The 19,162-nt window shown below is 38.5% G+C and overlaps 1 protein-coding gene across 1 annotated transcript in view; it reads left to right on the forward strand.

The window, feature by feature from the left end:
* Positions 1-19,162, forward strand: part of LOC139745245 (epsilon-sarcoglycan-like) — a 107,448-nt gene that overhangs the window by 44,962 nt on the left and 43,324 nt on the right. The window contains exons 7-8 of the mRNA XM_071655649.1: positions 17,640-17,796; positions 18,299-18,495. Coding sequence (XP_071511750.1) covers positions 17,640-17,796; positions 18,299-18,495 — 354 coding nt within the window. The remainder of the gene's footprint in view (positions 1-17,639; positions 17,797-18,298; positions 18,496-19,162) is intronic.

Raw genomic sequence — 19,162 nt, forward strand, 5'->3', positions numbered from 1 at the left:
CTGTCCTTGACATCTACAGTCAGTTTCTCGTTTCAGCAAGAACAACAAAACTTCAAGTAAACGTCAGACTCTCGTACGCAGATTGTTTGTTTTAATACCTGCCGTTTACTGTCTCCGTAGATTTCTTACACTCTTTTGATGATGACTTGTGACATTTATTTTGTTTTATCCTGAGTCTTATGTTCCTTGGAGGTGGAAAAGAGTGTCTGGGTTGTTAATTTCCTTCAGAAACACCTTGCGCTCCTCTCGCTCCGTTTCTCTTCCCACCTGAACTAATTCTTACACCGGTCTGAATACCTCTGCCTGACTATCAAATCCCCTAGGGGGCGCTGTAGCTCTGTCAAATTTGCTAGGCCGATTTCCTGTTCCACAGTAGCCTGTCCATGGGAGAGCGGTCAGTTGCAGGTGAGATGACCGCAGAGGACGACTTGTCCGCTGCTTGTTGTCTGTGGACCAGGTGTTCACTTTAAAGAATATCGCATTTTTCTCCGTATCAGATTCCTTGTGGGATATTATCTGCTTGCGATCACTGAATCATGTGAACTTGATAGTTTACCTCCATATTCAAGATTGCTAAAAGAAAACTGAGGCACACAACATTCATTTTCATTTTTATTTGTCCAATGTTAGAAGATTTCCATCTGACAGTACTTCCCCACCATTTCCAATTTAGAAGACGGGGGGACATTCTTACAGCTTATTCTGCTGAAAGAACTCTTAAAGTATTGAGTGAAGTCAGTTGCCTCCATACTTGTACTCTAAATTGGCTTAATTTGCTCGCCAGGATTTGGCATACACCATTAGCTGTTGCCAATTTGATGTGTTTAAGAAGTTAGAGATTGCATGAATGCTACAATCTCATCATTCCCACTTGACTGGGCCATGCCATTTTGAGCAATTGGTCCCTATATACCAAGAGATCGGCAGACATATTGAGTCTTACTTTTTTTTCTCCATTCTGTATCTGCTTCTGTAACATTTGAAGGATATATTAGAGAAATTCAGTATTATGAAGGCAGAGGGCAGCCATATCAAATGCCCAGAGACACAGACAGGCAAAAATAGATATTTAATTGTTTCATTGTCTCCTACAGAAAACTTAGAAGGGCTCCTGGGGATGCAGAGTTCTATATAGTTACCTTAAAAAAAGTGATATTAATACTTTTTGTGTTTTTATTCAAATTAATCTGAACTCTAATCATTTCTGAGAGACAGACTTAAATCCTACTTTTTTATTATGTTTATAGATATAGAATCCACATTTGTTCCCACAAGCTTTGCCATTGTTTCACACCTTTTTCCTGTCTGCAGATTCAAATTCAGCTATTTCTGTATCTTTCTTCAAAATTTTGGCTCCTCTGCAATTTCATTTTTTCGATCTGCACTCCGGAGATTTTGCCGGAGATACCTATTTTTGCACAGTTTTTGCACAGTTTTTGTAGTTGTCATGGTTGGTATGATCATGCCACACATGGCATGTTCTTTCTCTGGATGCTTTGTCTGTGTTTTAGGTTGCTGTTTTGTTTCGGGAGGGGGGGGGGGTCTATTCCTCACTCACTGTTATTCTGCACAATGATGATCCTGATTTTATTTTTGTTTTTATTGTATAGGGTGCAATTACATGAATACAAGGTTACATATTATAACCCATAGCATGCCACCATTGTGTTTACAAGCACACAATAGAGTACCACATTCATTTTTTGTGTGTGTGCAATAGGAAGACATTGTCTGAGCCTATTAATCTTTTCAGATTTCATCATATGTGACCCGCTACAACAAAAAGGTCCTAAAGTCGCGCACGGTCGAAGCCGTGAAAATCGAGTTTGAAGTCAGAGCATCATAATTGGTCAAAACTTACGATTTTCTGATTTTGACATATTATTGGAGTCTGACATGTCTTCTATCATCTGTCGAAATTTTGAAGCAAAATGATGAAAGGAAGGACCAAAAAATAGCGTTTTTCTGGGCCATGTTTTTTGGCGTTTCAATGAAGCAGAAACTGGTTCGAAAATTTGGATTGAGCGCCACAGATAGGCTCCGCCCCTAACAACGACCGGAGTGATCTCATTGGTCAGTTTGCTGCTTGCCGCTAACCGAAGCGTGAAGCTCGCACACTGCCAAGTCGACTGGAGCGTGCGGGCGGGGTGCGCTATGCCCAGCCGCTTCTCCTGGCATCCTGGTCACTGATTGGTCTGTGAGGAGACCGCCGACGCTGTGCTTGAATGAGCATTTCGGGGGTTGCTAGGGTTTACCTTCTATTGTCCGTAGGTGAAAACTAACTTGCGTGTCCCTTGATCGCGATTGCGTCGCAAGGAAAACTTTCAGGGCGCTTTTTTCGAAACAGTGATTTCCCAGACGTCTCGACATGCTCTCTTTTAAACATCGATATCTCCGCAGCCGATTATTTTCATAACATGAGTTATATATCAATTTAAAGCAGAAAGATTAGGGAATTTTGTCATGCAATTTTCAAATAATCGACCTCGCCCGACTTTAGGATCATTTTGTTGTAGCGGGTCACATATGTATGACTGTTCCCATGGTTACAGTGATTTTCAAGCATCCAAGTTTTACCTGGTTGCCTGTTTAGACATCTTTGGCTGAAGTCAACCGTTGTTATCCTACAATGTGTGTAAGTCTCCAAATCAGCTGGCACTAAAGGATTAGCATCTTCAAACAGATACATGTAGAAAACTCAATGGGCACACTATTAAGGGTTAACTTGCTATTTGATTGTTCATACTAACATCAGAAATTGTACAAAGCACTGCAGTTAGAAGAACAATGTAGAAGGCTAACAAGATAATGTGACACTTCCTTTAAATTGGAAGTACTTTTGATAGTTTTAGTTGGAATGAAATAGGAGTAGAAGTCATAGAGGATGGCTATGACGTGTTTTGTTCTGTGGTCCCACTCCTATTTTGATTGTTTATCAGTTTTGGTTGATTTTCAGCAGTAGACTCAAGGTTGGAGTGAAAGTAGTATCCAATGTATGAAATGATGAGAGGTATGTGTTGACTATTATGTAATTTCCTGTTTTTTCTCCATGATTCATCACAATTTCACTCTCTTTCTCTCCCTTTATGGTCAATTTGTGTTGTAGAAGTAATTCGTAGAAGAAAAAAGCTCCTGTTGTTTGGTTTTTTTTCTTCAGCATGTATGTTTTTTACACGTAGTCCTGTTTCGTGTATTTCTTCCATTTGTTTTCTGTAAAGACATTGGTTGGGAAGGGATTTACACCATTTTATTTCTATATTAAATATCATGTTATTGAGCTCTAAAGTTTCGGAGCTGGTATGTAACGATGGTATCAAAACATGAATGAAGGAAAAAAATACAGTGTATTTGCTGGATCCGGAAAACAGCCGTTGAATATTTTTTCAGATTTATATATTTAACTCCATAGACACAAGATATGGTGTATCATAATCCTGTCCAGTTCTGTAACTTCTGTTCTATTTGGCCCTTCTTTGAGGTGATAGATGGAAGAATAGAATTTGCCTACTTCAGGATTTAGGGCAATATCATACTATCTGAGCTTTCAAAATGCATGATGGACATCATGGGCAAACAATACAGATTAATGTACATGTACCCTGACCAGAGCTTGAACCCAGAACCCACTCAAGGGTACAAATCACTGAACCACAGCATCCGTTTCTCTCAAACATCTGCAGAGTTGCTCACTTTAAATCTGAACATTCACCAAAACAGCATTACTTTGCAATTTAATGTGGAAATTGTTACCTTAGGGAGGGGGAGGTGGGGTTCTTGCTCAGTAGAATACTATGACATCATTGATGACATGGTAGATTTTGAGAGCTCTCATTTTGTGAAGTGAAATGGCATAAAATCAAGACCACATTTTCAGGGGCTAGCGCTGTTGTATTGTCTCCTCCTTCGTGCATATCATGTTACAATTGTATACAGCTTCCGCAATCTGGGCTTGTGAGAATTGTTCATCGCAGCTCGTCATCTCATAGTGTGACAATGAATCACTTACAAAATAAATATCACCCTCTCCCCTGACATGAAAGCCTCACTCGTCGGGAGTCACATATTCTGACGTTCTGTCTCTCTGTCCAGATGAACCTCTTGTTTGTCCACCTTTTTTTCCATTGTCACTCACTCTGTACAACAGAGGGTAAGAGGAAACTGTAGGGGTGGAACCAGAGTTTTAATGGAGAAAGGGGTGGGGGAGTGGTTTTAATAGGGAGGTGGTATAATTTCAGTCCATGTACATGACAGTGCTTTTCAGGAATGTTGATTTAAGTTAAGTTAATTGATTTGAGACAACCATGAATGAAAGATTTCTGCAAGATAGATCGTATCTGCCTAAAGCTCAATAATGAAAACCTCGCATATTGCACATGTTGCCTTTCTGTCTAAATGGTGTTTAGGAATGCATCATAATATCATGTGTTTAAGCAGAGTTACTTACAAAATTGCTTAATCTAAGGGTGTTTATGACTTAAGGCATAAGAGTATCATCTAGAAATGAAACTATTCACAAATACTTCTTCCTTTTTGCATCCTCTTGCCAGATATTGATTTATTACTTAATTAGATAGTAGGCCTAATGCTAGATTGAAATAAGTCTATTGAAGTCCATACAAAAAGATAATTTGTACATAGAGGAAGACTTGGCATAAAAACTGTTGGACTGTAAGCATTCAGTGTGTGAGTAAGCAGTTTTCTTAGCCTCTATAAATGGAGTTTTAAAGAGATGCTGTTAGTGTTTTACTCATAGCCTATAGTTCTTGTACTTTAATTTTTAATGTATGGAGTCTATTTTACTGTTATTAGCAGTTGTGTCTTTAATATACAGATATAGAATACAAGTGATGCAAGTATGCTACATTTTTTGGGGGAGATCTTTGGCAGTCGTTTTTTGGCAACGTTTTGAGAACGGTTCATAAAACCAGATAGAATAATCCCCATTGCCTTAGGTTATTTAAAGTACTGTGTAGGATTAATGTGTGAGACAGTGAGTGTAATATTCCCTGATGTGTGATATTACAGTCACACTTCTGTCAATCAGAAACAGCAATGTTGCTATTGTTTGGAGCCCCGACTAGTTCTGTTTTTGCAGTCTGTAGGTGGATTACTGTGTTTCCTCCGATTTGGAGAAAGGAAAACACCACCTCTCCACCCACCTAAACACCAGGAATAAACAATGGTGGAAATGGCATTCATGCATGTCTTTTGCCAAGAGAAATCATGGAATTTACATTTATGTTGCTGTGTTGTTTAGATTCTTATGTTAATGTACATATCCTTGTTGCATTATTGGGTTTAAAAAGTGACGCTTTCTTTACATGCGATCCACACATGTGCAAGGCAAATTATGACTTTACAGTGGGGCAAATTGAGACTGTAGAGTTCAGCAAAAATACTGTAAAACATGATATATTCACGGCTTGAAATTTATCGCGAATTGGAGCTGACGGCCTTTTTCGTGGCATTAAATTTTCGCGAATTGTCACTGGCGCTCAATGCATATAGTGTAGACAAGTACTTTCTCGTGCATTTTAATTTTGCGAATCTTGGCGCTCGTGAAATTGCGAAATAAAAATGCAAGTGAATATTCCTCATTTTACAGTAATCAAGCTGGACTGATTTTTGTGTATTGTATCTCAAATGTTGACAATTTTCCGTGTGTCCACACACAAGAATTAACAGTTTTTGAATTGCATTGTAGGAATTGATTTTCAAAAACCATTAATTTCAGATGTGTGTAAATGAGCCCTGTGTCACCACATAATCCTTTTTTTTTTTCAAAACTTACACAGAGATTGAACCCACAGTCTTCAGAACCTTGAAGGTTCTGAACAAATTCTACGTTGATTTTTTAATCTTATAAGGAAAGGGTTAAGATCGGCTTACTATTGTAGTGTGTATGGACCTTGAAGTGACTTACTCATAAACATCGCCAGTCACAATGTTCAGCTCATTATCTAGACTAGTCAAAGGGATGTGGGTAATTCTGTTTGATTCTCTGTCTTCGTCTGTTCTTCAAACTTTTATCTGCAGTAGTCAAACATCCTGGTCAATCATATAGTGATGCAACATGATGCTGTCATTAATGTAATTATTACCACAAATTCAATAGTATTAGATTTAGACTGAGTCTCCATCACTTCCAATTTGTTGAATGGCTGCTTTCTGTGTGGTCTTCATCCATATTACTATGCACAGGAATATTTTTTTTTCTCTGAAAAGATTTCTTTTGAAACTTTTCTAACGAAGATAAGACAAATTCAGCAGCTCAGTTCAAATTTAATAAGCCATTTGAATGTCAATAAGAAAATTGAGATATTTTGCATGACAAACGAAATGTAAGCTCCACAAAATGGCTATCCTATATGTGAATAAGAACATTAAGTCAGATGATATACCAGTGGGAAGCTGGTCGCTACGTTCATAGAATTTGTCTCATTTTGCCAATATTTTCAGTGATGTGCTATATGTATGACTTTATTTAGGACACTTTTATATTGGATGAAAAAATTTTGTCACTTTGTAGATTTTTTGCTGAATCACCTTTTATATCCATGTTTATCTCTTTTGATTGAGAAAGGCTTAAAGCTCTCTATACTCCTGTCAGCCAGATCCTTCTCCGTGACAGTCAGAATTGCATTAAAGTAGTGTCCGTTTTCTGTAATTAGCAAACTTGGCACATTAGGTGTGACAGGATAGGACAGGACAGAGTCTAAGAGCCTAAAGATGTGATCTTGTATTGAATTCAAGGAAACTGGCTTGTCGTGTAATCAGTGTTTGGTGTGTGTCAATTCGCACCGTGATGAGATTTCCTTCTGGCGATGGTCAATCACAGAAGTCAGTTTGTGTGTGTGTTATTTGGGGGAAAGTTAATGGGACAGGAGAGAATCTCACACACAAGGTTTAAACAATCCCACGTCAATAGCTTGTTAAATCTGTTTGTAGATTGCTTGCTCCCTATCTCTCCCCTTTTCAATTCAATTGCAAACAATTTCAAACAATTTCAAACAAAACCCAATTTTCAAAAAAAAGGTGAGTGGTATAGTCACTTATAACTTCATATTCTAGTCTTTTTAACAGCTTCTTTGTGTTGTTAATAAATACAGAATAGGTCTTATTCATCTCTTTTTTTATTTCATGATATGTTTGTGCTAAATTTATATTGAATCACCACTGTTACAGAAATAGGAGTATGCCCATTGCCACAGTGCAATGTTTATCTTTATTTCCTGTTCATCTTTCTCTATCAATCTACTTTTATAGTGATAAATAAAACTCTTTGTCTTTTTATGCTACAATACTAGCAGAATGGGATTTTTGATTTAAGATCCATGAGAGTATTAATACTATGTAGTATCTGTGAGATATGACCTTGTGCTTTTTAAAAGACAAAACTAAATTTCCATAATCCTCATCCACCTGCTCCCCTCCCTGCATTACTTAGTTTCAATTTTGATGGTCTTTGAAAAATATCCAGTAATTTCCTGGTCTCTGCAGAATGCTTTCATTATTTCTCATATACTTTTTGGTACATTATTTTTCATCTGAAACCAATCATTAAAAACATTAATGCGCTGTTTGTTCCAGAGACATTTCAACTTGGTTTAATTTGTGTCGCAGACCTGATGATACAGCCATACTATGATGAAGAATTGTGGTCTTGTCCTGCACCAGTGAGGGAATGATGATAAAGTAAATTTCTCTGTGAGATTGAATTAAAATGCAATGACTCTGCAATGTCTTCATCCTAAAATAAATGTTGTGTAAACAGATGGTGTGAATTATAAGCCCACATAGGAGAAGGGAGGGTCTGAACTTGTTAGCGAGAGGTGGCTCCGCATTTTCCATGAAATATTCATTTAAAGACTCTGTGCATCAATGATGCTTATTTTCTCTCTTGGATATGCACACATCTCTCACACTATATGTCTTGTTTTGTCTTTCTCTCTCTCTCTCTCTCTCTCTCTCTCTCTCTATATATATATATATATATATATATATATATATAATATTTGTCTGTCTTTCCCTTTTCCTCTTCCTCTTCTCTTCTTTCTTTTATATACTCTCCCTCTATCTCTCCCCTTCCTTATTCAATTTCCTTTTTTCTCCCTTTCCTTCTCTCTTCTCTGTATCTTACATCTTGCTTCTGAATGTGCCGTTGTTTTGATAGACACACAAAGTAATATTTTGCCTTCAGGACTTGTGAGATAGCTTTTGGAGTGATTAGATTTGCATTTAAAAAGCCCACAGCAGCAGAACAAGAATGATCCCTACGTATCAAAGTTAGCAACTTCACACTTTGAGAGACAATGTAGGGCATTATGTGTTATATGAGGGAATATTTTTGAGTCTCATTAGAGTCACTAGTTTCTTCCATCTGGTAAATTTGGCCAAAACTAAGACAAACACCACAAAATATTATTGATGAAATATTAAACATTATTTTTTTTCTCTCTCCTCCCCCCCCCCCCCCCACCTTTCTCCTACTTCTCTGTACTGTATAGGCCATATATTTAGCAAATTTTTTGTGAAACAGGATTCCCAACAATATTAGGAGTGATTAAATTTGTGATCGTCGAGTACAGCACTGAACGGAGTGTACGTCACATTCATGTGGGGATCAGAGTCAATATTTTTGCATGTTTTTAATGCTGGAATAGCACTTGACTCATGAAATTCGTGAAAATAAAACCTTGTGAAATATTCGGCAGATACAATATACTGCCTCTTCCTCAAATTTGTGCAATCACTACCTCTCCTTTATTTATTTCTCCTTTTATTTCTCTCTTTCTTTCTCTCTCTCTCTTCATTTCTCTCTTTAACTCTCCTGTCATCATAGATTTCCACCCAAAACCACAATGACATTCAAATAACGATCAAGTGAACGCACACTGCATGTTTCAATGAGTTTGGTTTCCTTCTCACGCTTTTCTCTCTCCTCCGTCACCCTCTCAATACTTTTCTCTCGTATTTCCTCGCGAAGCCTCGACAATGTTCAAATTGTGATACGCCCGGCGAGTGACAAGCATTTTGAAATATTAAGGGTAGGGGAAGTAGGAGGAAGAGAGAGTGGGTGATGATAAGGTTTAGGGGAAGACGAAGTCACTGGAAGAATTTGTCTGTGAGGATTAGGCCATGACACCCTACCCCGATGTAGTCTCTCGTCTGATCCCTGTTTGAAGCATTTAAAAGTTTAAAGTTCTCTTCAAGTTTACCCCGCTAAAAAATACACAAACACAAAATACGGTGGAAAGAATGATTATAATCGGATGAAGAAATAGTATGATAGCAAAATTTCTCAAGTTTCATGTGTTTCTGCAACATCAATGTCAGTCTTAATCCCAGTATGCAAGTGAGATGAAATAGTGATGGTATTGTCCCATAATTCTCCAAGTTTTGTAGAGTAGAGCTGTTGTAGGAACATTTTCATCAATAGTCAAGCTAATCTCATAGTAGCAATAATGTGATATACCAACTATGACTGCGTATCAGCTATTTAGCCAAACCAATTGCCCGTCTGTGAAGTCATCTTTTGCAAAATCATTACAACTCTGGAAGACTTTCCACATGATTTTATCCTTTCATCTGCCAATGAGATGTGATTGCGCCCTCTGTGGTTACAGTTTGGTGAAAGCATGTAAAAATGTAAAGTCTGCCACTCTGTTCACTCTTCTCTGATTTCAGTAAAACTTTCACTTTTTTCTTTCTATATTTTTTCCTTTGTTCATAAAAATCAGCTCTAGCTAGAGTGCATTTCAAATTTGAAGGTATGTGTGTAGGTTTACTTTAAGTGTTTGAACACCAATCTTTAAAAATCTTCCTAAATGTGTCATGTTTTGAGGTCAAACAGAGGATCTGCTTGTCTATGTTTACGAGTCATGTCCTATGTATGACATATTTTTGATGTAGGAGAGGCTTTCTTGGCCCAGACTGATAATTTTGACAAAGTATCCAAATCAGGGCATAACAAAGCATATTTTCCCACTTACCCAAATTGATATTTGGGTATATGGTCCTCACAGTAAAACATTGATTTTTACTTGCCTGACAGCAAGTATTACAAATTTGTAGTTGCCCAAGGCAAGCAGGAGAATGGGTGTATAGCACTCTACAACTAAAGCACTGTTTGTATAGTTCTCTCCCCTCAAGCTGTGTTTAACTCCCCCCCCCCCCCCCCCCATCCTCATTTAACCCGTTGAGGACGAGTCCCGAGTATACTCGGGCAAGCGTCTATGGGAAATGCGTGTTGTAGCAAAATCAAACCGTCCTCAACGGGATAAGCTTACCCACTGGTTATCAACTACAGGTCATGTGACCAGCCTTAGAAATTCCCAGGATTTCCTCGCTCTTGCTGGTGACATTGAGAATAAGGAAACATGGAGGTCTATGGAAGGAGGTCAGACCAAGCATAAGACCACTGCGGCCTGTCACTCACTTAAAGACACACTCTGTCATCATGGAGGCTCAATGGTAAAAATGTGTTAGCTTTACCATATGAGCTACATATTGATATTCAAATTTTGAATTCAAATTTGAATTTTGAATTGATTTATTTCTCATATTTTATGACTGCAACGAAATAATATCCATATCACCAGGCAAAGGAATATCAAAATCATCAAAATGCAATTTGGTACAAAGAAACTACAGAAGTAAATGCAGTGATATATACATGTAAGCAAATAAGTACAACATGAGGCTAGTATCAAATGCATGGATACAGTGGCGGTTCCAGGCGGGGGTGCACCACAAAAGAAATGAAAAGGAAAAACGGAGAGGGGGTGCATGCACCCCCCCCCCCCCGTAATTTTGTAAATGTGCCCCCTCTTTTCATACATTAGCTGTCTGTCTCCTGCTTAACATATATTATCTCTCACTTAATGTTTAGCTTTCTCCCACCCAAATTTTGTCACATGTCTTCTAAAATGATGCCAAGATAGCACCAGAGAACATCTATGACCCTAGAACTTCCTGGGCCCTTAAACGGGCAACTGAACCAAGGCCACATGGGATGTCATGCTCTGCGCTCATGAAGTATGTTATGCACATACAATACTGAGTGCCTACTCTTGTGATCATAGTTTCCAGTTTGCTAGGTGGTCTAGGTGAGAATCTCTGATTTAACCCATTGAGGACGAGTCCCCCCCCCCCCCCCCCCCCCCCCCGAGTATTCTCTGGCAAGTGTCTATGGGAAATGCGTGTTGTAGCAAAATCAGCCTGTCCCCAACGGGTTAAGAGATGCTCGGGGCTTGAGTCTGTGCACTGCACTGACCTCACAATGGCTGTGTGCTAAATGCAAACACTTTGCTGGCAGAAATGGCATAGTAAACCTTCATTCCTGTAATCAAGTAAGTTGGGGGAGGGATACCTCCGCTGATTTTCTTTTTCTTTAAGTTTGTTTTCGCAAAATATATTTAAGGGAATGTACGCTCATAGATGAGTGATATAGCATTCTGATGTTGGTTTGTCGCATATCAAACAATGATTTCAAGATGAATTTGTTGTTCTTTCATGTCAGACCAGTGTCCCTTCTTTATAAAATGCCATTTACAAACCATCGCTAGGAAATACAGCAGAAAACACTAATAGCCTGGGGAACTGTGGTATGTAGAATGCCAAAGAAAGAAAAGAACATATCTTTGAATGTCAAGGTTCGTGGATCCTGTGGTTGAAAGTTTGATCAGTCCCCTGTGACTGCCTCCACCTGCCTTCAAGCTATTCTTTTGCCAGTTGATCAGGGAGAATTCAATGATATCTGGGATCAATACTTCCTTTCATTTTTCCCTGTAACCAAAAGTCATCATATTGACGAACCACTATTTGAATGTGTACCACAGAGTTGCCAATTATCTTATCTCGTATTTTGAGAGCTGACTGTCTGAGGTATATACCCCAGGTACCAAAGAACAAGGAATTCACGTTTTGTGGGGGAAGGAAAATGTCCGCTGCCCTCTATCCTGGTTGGACTCGTATCTACTCCATCAGGAATAGGGTGATTTCACAGGCTTTACAGGGTAGGAATCTGGGGGTTTCCGAACCTGAAGAATTTCAGAGGTCCCCGGGTACCGCTACAGATATACATTGTACATACATACATACATACATACATACATCCATACATGTACATACATACACACCAAGCTCACAATGTACTCTCTCCAAGTAACCACATTTCTGTCTCGATGTGCCAAAAATGCCAAACGGGAAATTCAAATAACATGATTAGCCCCTAAAAATTTAGATTAAGTCTTGTAAGGTTGTTCAGGTTGTTGGCTTGGTTGTTCCAAATTTAGACTAGTTTCCAACAGACATTCTACAACTGTTTAGTCCTTGATATATTATTCACAATTCCTGTGAGAAGGGCAGTGTTGAAATCAATGCTTGTGAGCTGATGCCATGATATCAATGTTGTCTGGACATTTTTAGTAGTGATTCTGTTAACCTATTTCGTACCAGATACTCAGAGACTCCAACTCTCCTGCTTTCGACGGGAGATCTCCCGCCGAAAGCCATTTTTTGCAAAATCTCCCGTTCTCCTGCTTGAGATGCAATTTCTCCCGCCCTGGCTCTGTGTCTCCCGCTTGAAATTATATCTTACCTAGTATCATCGTATGTCAAAAAATAAGCATGAGATAGCACGAGAGAGCATCTGGAACCCTAAAGCTTCCAGGGCCCTTAAGCGGGCCCTGGACCCAGGCCGCAGGGACTTCGCACTCGTGATGTGCGCTTCACGCACATAAATTTTTGAGTCTCCCGTTTGCAAGGGGTTTCAGGCGGGAGAATCTCCAGATCAGGAGGTGCTTCGGGTTGGAGTCTCTGGATACTGGAATCTCTAAAGACTTTGTACAGAGTTGCCAAGTACCCAAACACAATGTGTTAACCAGTGACACAGACAGTAGGCCTATGATCTGATTGCATCTTTTATTCAGTTCAGTAGATATACACTTGTACCTATAGTTTTTTTTTTTTTTTCAAGAAGGCTGCGTGATTTTTGACAAAATATCTGTTGTCCATTTTCAATTCCGTACTCCACACAAATGAAAATGAAAAAAAAAAAACACACACCAGGAGCATTATGTTTGCCTTGGAATTAGTGGTGGTTCTGTGCATAAGTAAAAATACAAACAAATTACATTACTTGACTCTCAAAGTGATTGACATTGGACAGTGAATAAATTAACCACACATGACAACAGAGAAGCGTTCTTTTGACCAAATGAGGCCCTCAAAATTTTCCTTGTCATTAGTCAGTGGATGTAAACTCAACTTGTGGAAGTGGTTATGTATGCATGCCCCTCAGGGGTTCAGAACCCCCTGAAAACATCACAATAGCCGTGGTCACACTGGCAAAAGATCGCAAAGTTTAAGATCGCAATCTTTACGATCTCGAAGTTTTGCCAGTGTGATTGCAAACTTCCCGCGAAACTTCCCACTCTAACTAGGTATATTCCCCCCACCCCCACCAAACTTGTCGCTCTTTTGCCAGTGTGAACTGCTAGAAACTGAAACTTTGCAATCTTTGTCACGTGACCAGTCAACCACCTGTTTGCGGAGTGTGCGGTCATTGTGATGTACAGGAGTGTATTGTTACATCACAATCACCAGCTGTGAGACAGCATACTCTTTCTTCTGTCTTGCACATGCGCACAAGTGACCTGAACTTCTCGATCCAAAGATCGAGAAGTTTGTCTGCCAGTGTGACCATACGATACGTTCTTCGACTTCTCAATCTTTTGCCAGTCTGACCATGCCTAATGAGTTTCATAGCTTCTGCTTTGAATGCTGATACCAAACAGTGTGTGATCTCTGTTGTCAAAACAGTATTAATACCATTTAGACAAGAGATACGTATGAATATCTCATGACACATTGCAATCATTTTCCACTGTTTCCCCAGATATTGTACTCTCTCTTTTCTCTTTGTCGTAACCAACTGTCCAGCAAATTCTTGAGTTTTTCAGGAAATTAAATACATAAAAAATAAGAGAAGATAAGCAAGCATTCACTTCCATCAAGTGCTCTAAATGATGCTTTCTTTCTGACTCTTTCATGTGAATATTGAAGTTTGTAACTTCTTAAGGGTGGTAGTTGCAAAATGAAAAACAGTAATATTACAAGATCTTCATGCCTTGTAACCCATAATTGTGTGTGGGGACACATTCGACAGAAGCCAGTAAGTCCTGTTAACCTTGTCAAACTTTTGACCAATCAAAGCGCTGTGCAGAAGGGATGTGGGTTTGTAGGAAGCCTACACTTTGTACCACTAATCCCTGGAAATCACACAAATTACGGCTGGCCTCATATTTAGCTCCATAGTACCCAAGTGTCATTACAGCAAACTGTCAACTAGCTTCACTGTCAAAAGGTAATTAAACTTTGCCGTATAATGATCTGAAGGAAGCCGTAATTTGTGTGTGTAATCCTCGGAAACAGAATCAGTTACATTCCTTTCTTAGACAATCTGTTTGTTTTTTCTTACACGTCTGTGTGAAGTTTTCTCAGCATTTCCTTCAAAGAGGGAAGTTATTACTTCTCAATGGTTTTGTCTAGAAATAGATCTCATGACAAATCATGAAACATCATAATATGCCTGTGTATAATTGAAGTATATATTTTAGGCAACACAAATGAGCAATTGTAGAAACCAAAATCACCGCAGAAGAAAGAGATGAATTTATGTGGAAAAAAAGACATTGTGGGGATTAGATCAAATTGTACTATCAAGCCATATGTCCTACTTGGACATTGAATATATCTTGTCATTTTCTCTGTAATTTGGAAATATTCTAGTAGTAATTGCAGTCTGTCTTATGGTCACAGATTGAATCTGTCTAGTAGATAATTTCTTTGTTGAAAGGACAAGTTCACCTTCATAGACATGTGGGTTGAGTGAATGCAGCAATATTAGTAGAACACATCAGTGAGAGTTTGAGCAAAATCAGACAATCCGTTCAAAAGTTATGAATTTTTAAAGTTTCTGCTCAGTCACGGCTGGATGAAAAGACTACTATAGCTTGTGATGTCACATGAGTACAACGATATAAAGAAAGAATATAGAAAATTCAACATATTTCCATTTTTCTCGCATAGCAAAAGAATACTCGACTTCTCTCTTTCAGGAGGCAGGGGGAATAATATTACCCTTAACATACGTCAGTAGCAAGTCAAAGAAATGTGCACTTTATTCAAAAAGTAAAGTTTTGTGAAATTCTCTTTTTATTTTCCTTATATAGTTGTACGCATGTGACATCATACACTGTAGTAGTCTTCTCTTCCCAGGAGTGACTGCGCAGATACTTAAAATATTCGTAACTTTTGAACGGATTGTCCAATTTTCCTCAAACTTTCACTGATGTGTTCTACTAATATTGCTGCATTCTCTCAATCCTTATGTATATGAAGGTGGACTTGTCCTTTAAAGTGCTTGTTGTTGAGTGTGATAGGGAAAGCCTTTCTCCAGCTTTCTTGGATAGATTGGTAGATTGATCGATTGATCAATCACTTGAAAGATGGCTTCAACATTTTGAAGTTTAAATGGTTTCAGTGGTGATAAACAATTTCATTAATATAAAGATATTAATTAATAATCCAGTGATTGCAACGTACTACAAAGTTTACATAATATCATTGGAACTGCACATTTTTTTGGATTGAAGGAGTTTCAATGGTTTCAATGATGATTAATAAATTTCATTAATTTAGAAATATTGATAAATAATTCAATGATTGCAACTACAAATGTAAAATCATTGGAACTGCACTTGCTTAGCATCGAAGGAGTTAATATGATACAGAGGAAAACACAGCCCCAAGTAAGAAAACTTTTTATTTTCAAGGCCACCGTAAGATGTCATGACCTAGTGAACATGCAATTCCTGACAAGGCAACCTTTTATAGCGTGTTAGGTTCAACCGCAGTGATTGGGAGAACAAGGTGCACGGTGTTTGCTGAAGGAAGCGATCATTTCTTTCCAGTGAGTCACACAATCCATAGTGATTTCCCTTTCCCCTCAGCATTTTGAGAGGACATGGTAGGGGGAGTGATCGCTGGATCTTATCAGTAGTGGGGAAGGATGAGGAGGGTTGCCAATTTGCACGTTGCTCAAAGACAGAAGAAGAAGTGTGTTAAACAGAAACTTGTTTTTATTCCTGACTTTCGGTACCACATTGCCCTGTGTTGTGGATGTCCTCTTATTTCTTTACATTATGTATCTTCCAAGTGATCGCACATGTATCTTTGCGGAATCTCTGTTTGCAAAGCAACAATCAAAACTAGTGATTATCGCAAGTCTGATACACTGCGAAACATGAAATTTCAAGAAGGACATTCACCGCAGCATTTGACCAATATTTTTAGAAGTGAAATGTTACGCACTACTCTAGGGATCTATCAGGACATAGCAAACTGAGCTCTTGGGACTCGTTAAATTCTCGGCTTCTGCGGTTGACGTCATTTTTTTTGTACCCGAGGTCACGCTTTACATCGTCGTGATTGTTACTTTGATTCTGAACAAAAACCACAAATTCCTGCTCAGCAAGAGGAAGGTCATAGAGATGGTTTAGTTTTCAGTTTAGATGGATTGATATGTGTGAACAAACCCATAAATTCTTCAAACAAATAAACTGAAGTACACTAGTATAGGTGTGTACAGGTTGAAGTAGCCAAACATGAATTCATGCATTATTGTGACTAGCCCTTACATCATTCTGTGCCAGCGACTTAGGACAGTGTGTACAATGCTATGGAGTTTTCTGTGGTAATCGGGGGGGGGGGGGGGGGGGGGGGGGGGGGGGGGGGGCATTTCATGAAGCATTTTGGTCAAATATTTTTCGGACAAACTGTTACAAGCTACTGAAATCCTTGCATCTGATTGGCTGAGAGCAAATTTGTGCTGCAAAATGCTTCATGAAATGCCCCCCAGCTCTTAAAGCACACAATGGATAAAATCATAAATTGTAAAGCAAATAACAAAAAAAATACAGTTGTGGGTGACCCTGGCCAAAATATTCAGTGTATTGAATTTTACTAGTGTTCATTTGAAAATCGAAAGTCTGATATCTTGGTTATCTCCAGTCAAACCTTCAAACTTTAAGGATGTTCTCAAATATGATACTCTTCATTTGGTTTGACATAATGTGCTTATGTTAAATGCAAAGATATTTGCATTTAACAAAATACACCATATCTTACAAAGTAATAGCTCGTCACCGAATGGGGAATGTAAAGAAAATGTCTTTCTAAGGTTTCTCACGTATCATGAACTAAACTATCCCCCTGTACGTTCGCAGTATAATATTTAAACTTGACAGTAGTTACTGGGAGGGTTGCTATATGTACATTGTATCCGGTACATCAGATTATACAGTGCTTATGTGTAGGTAATTTTTTTTTTCGTGTCAACTGGTTTAGGTATTTTGAACAAGACATTCTGCAGTATGATTTAACTGTCACCATTGTAGATGTAAATAACTTTGTATAGTTCATGCATTTGCATAAATGTGTTCATCTACAAACTGAATATACAAGTTTGTAATATGTAATTTGGCCTTGCTAACCATCTATACTGTGCTTTTTGTTTGATGACTTTCAACATGGGAAAAAAAAAATTGAATGAAAGAATTTTTTTTTTCTTTCAGTTTGCAAGTCACCGTTGGATCTCAACAAGAATCTGGGAATTTGACGACAATAATGTCTGAGGCTACTGGTCCCTGCCAAAGCAGTGGAGCTTACACCCCTGCTGTGAATGGTCTATTCCTACCAAACTTCGTCATTGACTGGTGCAAAGTATCTATGGTAAAGGTCTATGTGTTTTGTTTAGATTTTATTGAAGATATGTGATGCCATTTATTCTTGTTTTATTCTCAGAGCTTGGGTTCCCACACTGTTTGAAGAGTGTGAATCTCTTTTAGCTTTAATTACATTGTAGGTAAAAGAGAAAAAAATATATTTTTGTCGTTTAAAGGATGCAAGGCCTGACTTCTGTCTCGTGAAATGATTGTCAGTGTTCACAAAATCATTGATTATTGAGAGTAATATCATAATTTAGACTCTTTGTGAAGAGAGAAGAATGAATAGCATGCATCCCAATGTAAGTTGGTACTGGGAATGTTTATTGGCCATTTAGGAAAGAGGATATTCCAAGATGAAGAAGGGTAGTGTACTACTTGTATAGGGAAAATTTTAAATGCCCTTAAAGGAAAGAGGATAGATATTGTGAATCCAGTCAATATGTCAAGGAGATGTTTATTCATATTTCCATTGTTATTTCTGTCATTTGTTAAACATCTTTCCCTAGTCTCGGGTCAAGTCTTCCCAGCCGTTGTCCAACGTGTCTGCCGTGTTTCTGGGAGGGGAGTACAACCCCCCTCTGCTTACAGTGGAGGAATCCGACCACTTTCTGGAGTTCGTCTGGCTGCTGGTTCTGCCCTGTGCTGTAATCCTCTGCCTCATTCTCATCCTGGGTTATGTCATGTGCTGTGGACGGCGGGGAAGGTGAGATTTCTTTGTGGGAAATCCCCAGTGAAGAGTAGGCCAGGGGTACCTTAATTTCCTGTCCATAAGTTTTGTGCGTGAAATTGTTCTCATTTGACTCACTGACACGGAAAGGGTTAAAGGTCAAGTCAAGTGGTGTGACAGTGCAGTGGAGGGGAGCTCCAGATTTTAAGGTTTTTTTAAGAGTAGCATGAAAGTTTTACTTGGGCACCAATAAAAGTTTATGTATTTATATTTTATTTGTTTATTTATTTATTTATCTATCTATCTATCTATCTATCTATCTATCTATCTATCTATCTATCTATCTATCTAACTATCTAACTATCTAACTATTTATCTATTTATCTTTTCCATTTTCTTCTAGCAGGGAAGCCCTTTTAGCTCAATCAGAACTGTTCTGCCAAGGGGCCTTGCAACGTATAAGTTGACAAAAGAATTTGTCAGTCTTTCCACTAGAGTAGCCTTAGTTTGGGGATGAGTCACACATAAATTACCACACTCTTTCTTTCTCTCTTCTCTAGCTCTCTATCTGTCTATCTATCTATCTATCTATCTATCTATCTGTCTCTATCTCTCTCTCTCTCTCCCTCACTCTGTCTTTCTTTGCACATTTTCCTTTGTTATCTGGGAGAGGATGTAACTAAAATGCTGCAAGGAGATCAAA

Source organism: Diadema antillarum, unplaced genomic scaffold (genome assembly GCF_040938485.1).
Source record: "Diadema antillarum isolate AM-2024a unplaced genomic scaffold, OU_Dant_1.0 seq00001244_RagTag, whole genome shotgun sequence".
NCBI classification, from domain to species: domain Eukaryota; kingdom Metazoa; phylum Echinodermata; class Echinoidea; order Diadematoida; family Diadematidae; genus Diadema; species Diadema antillarum.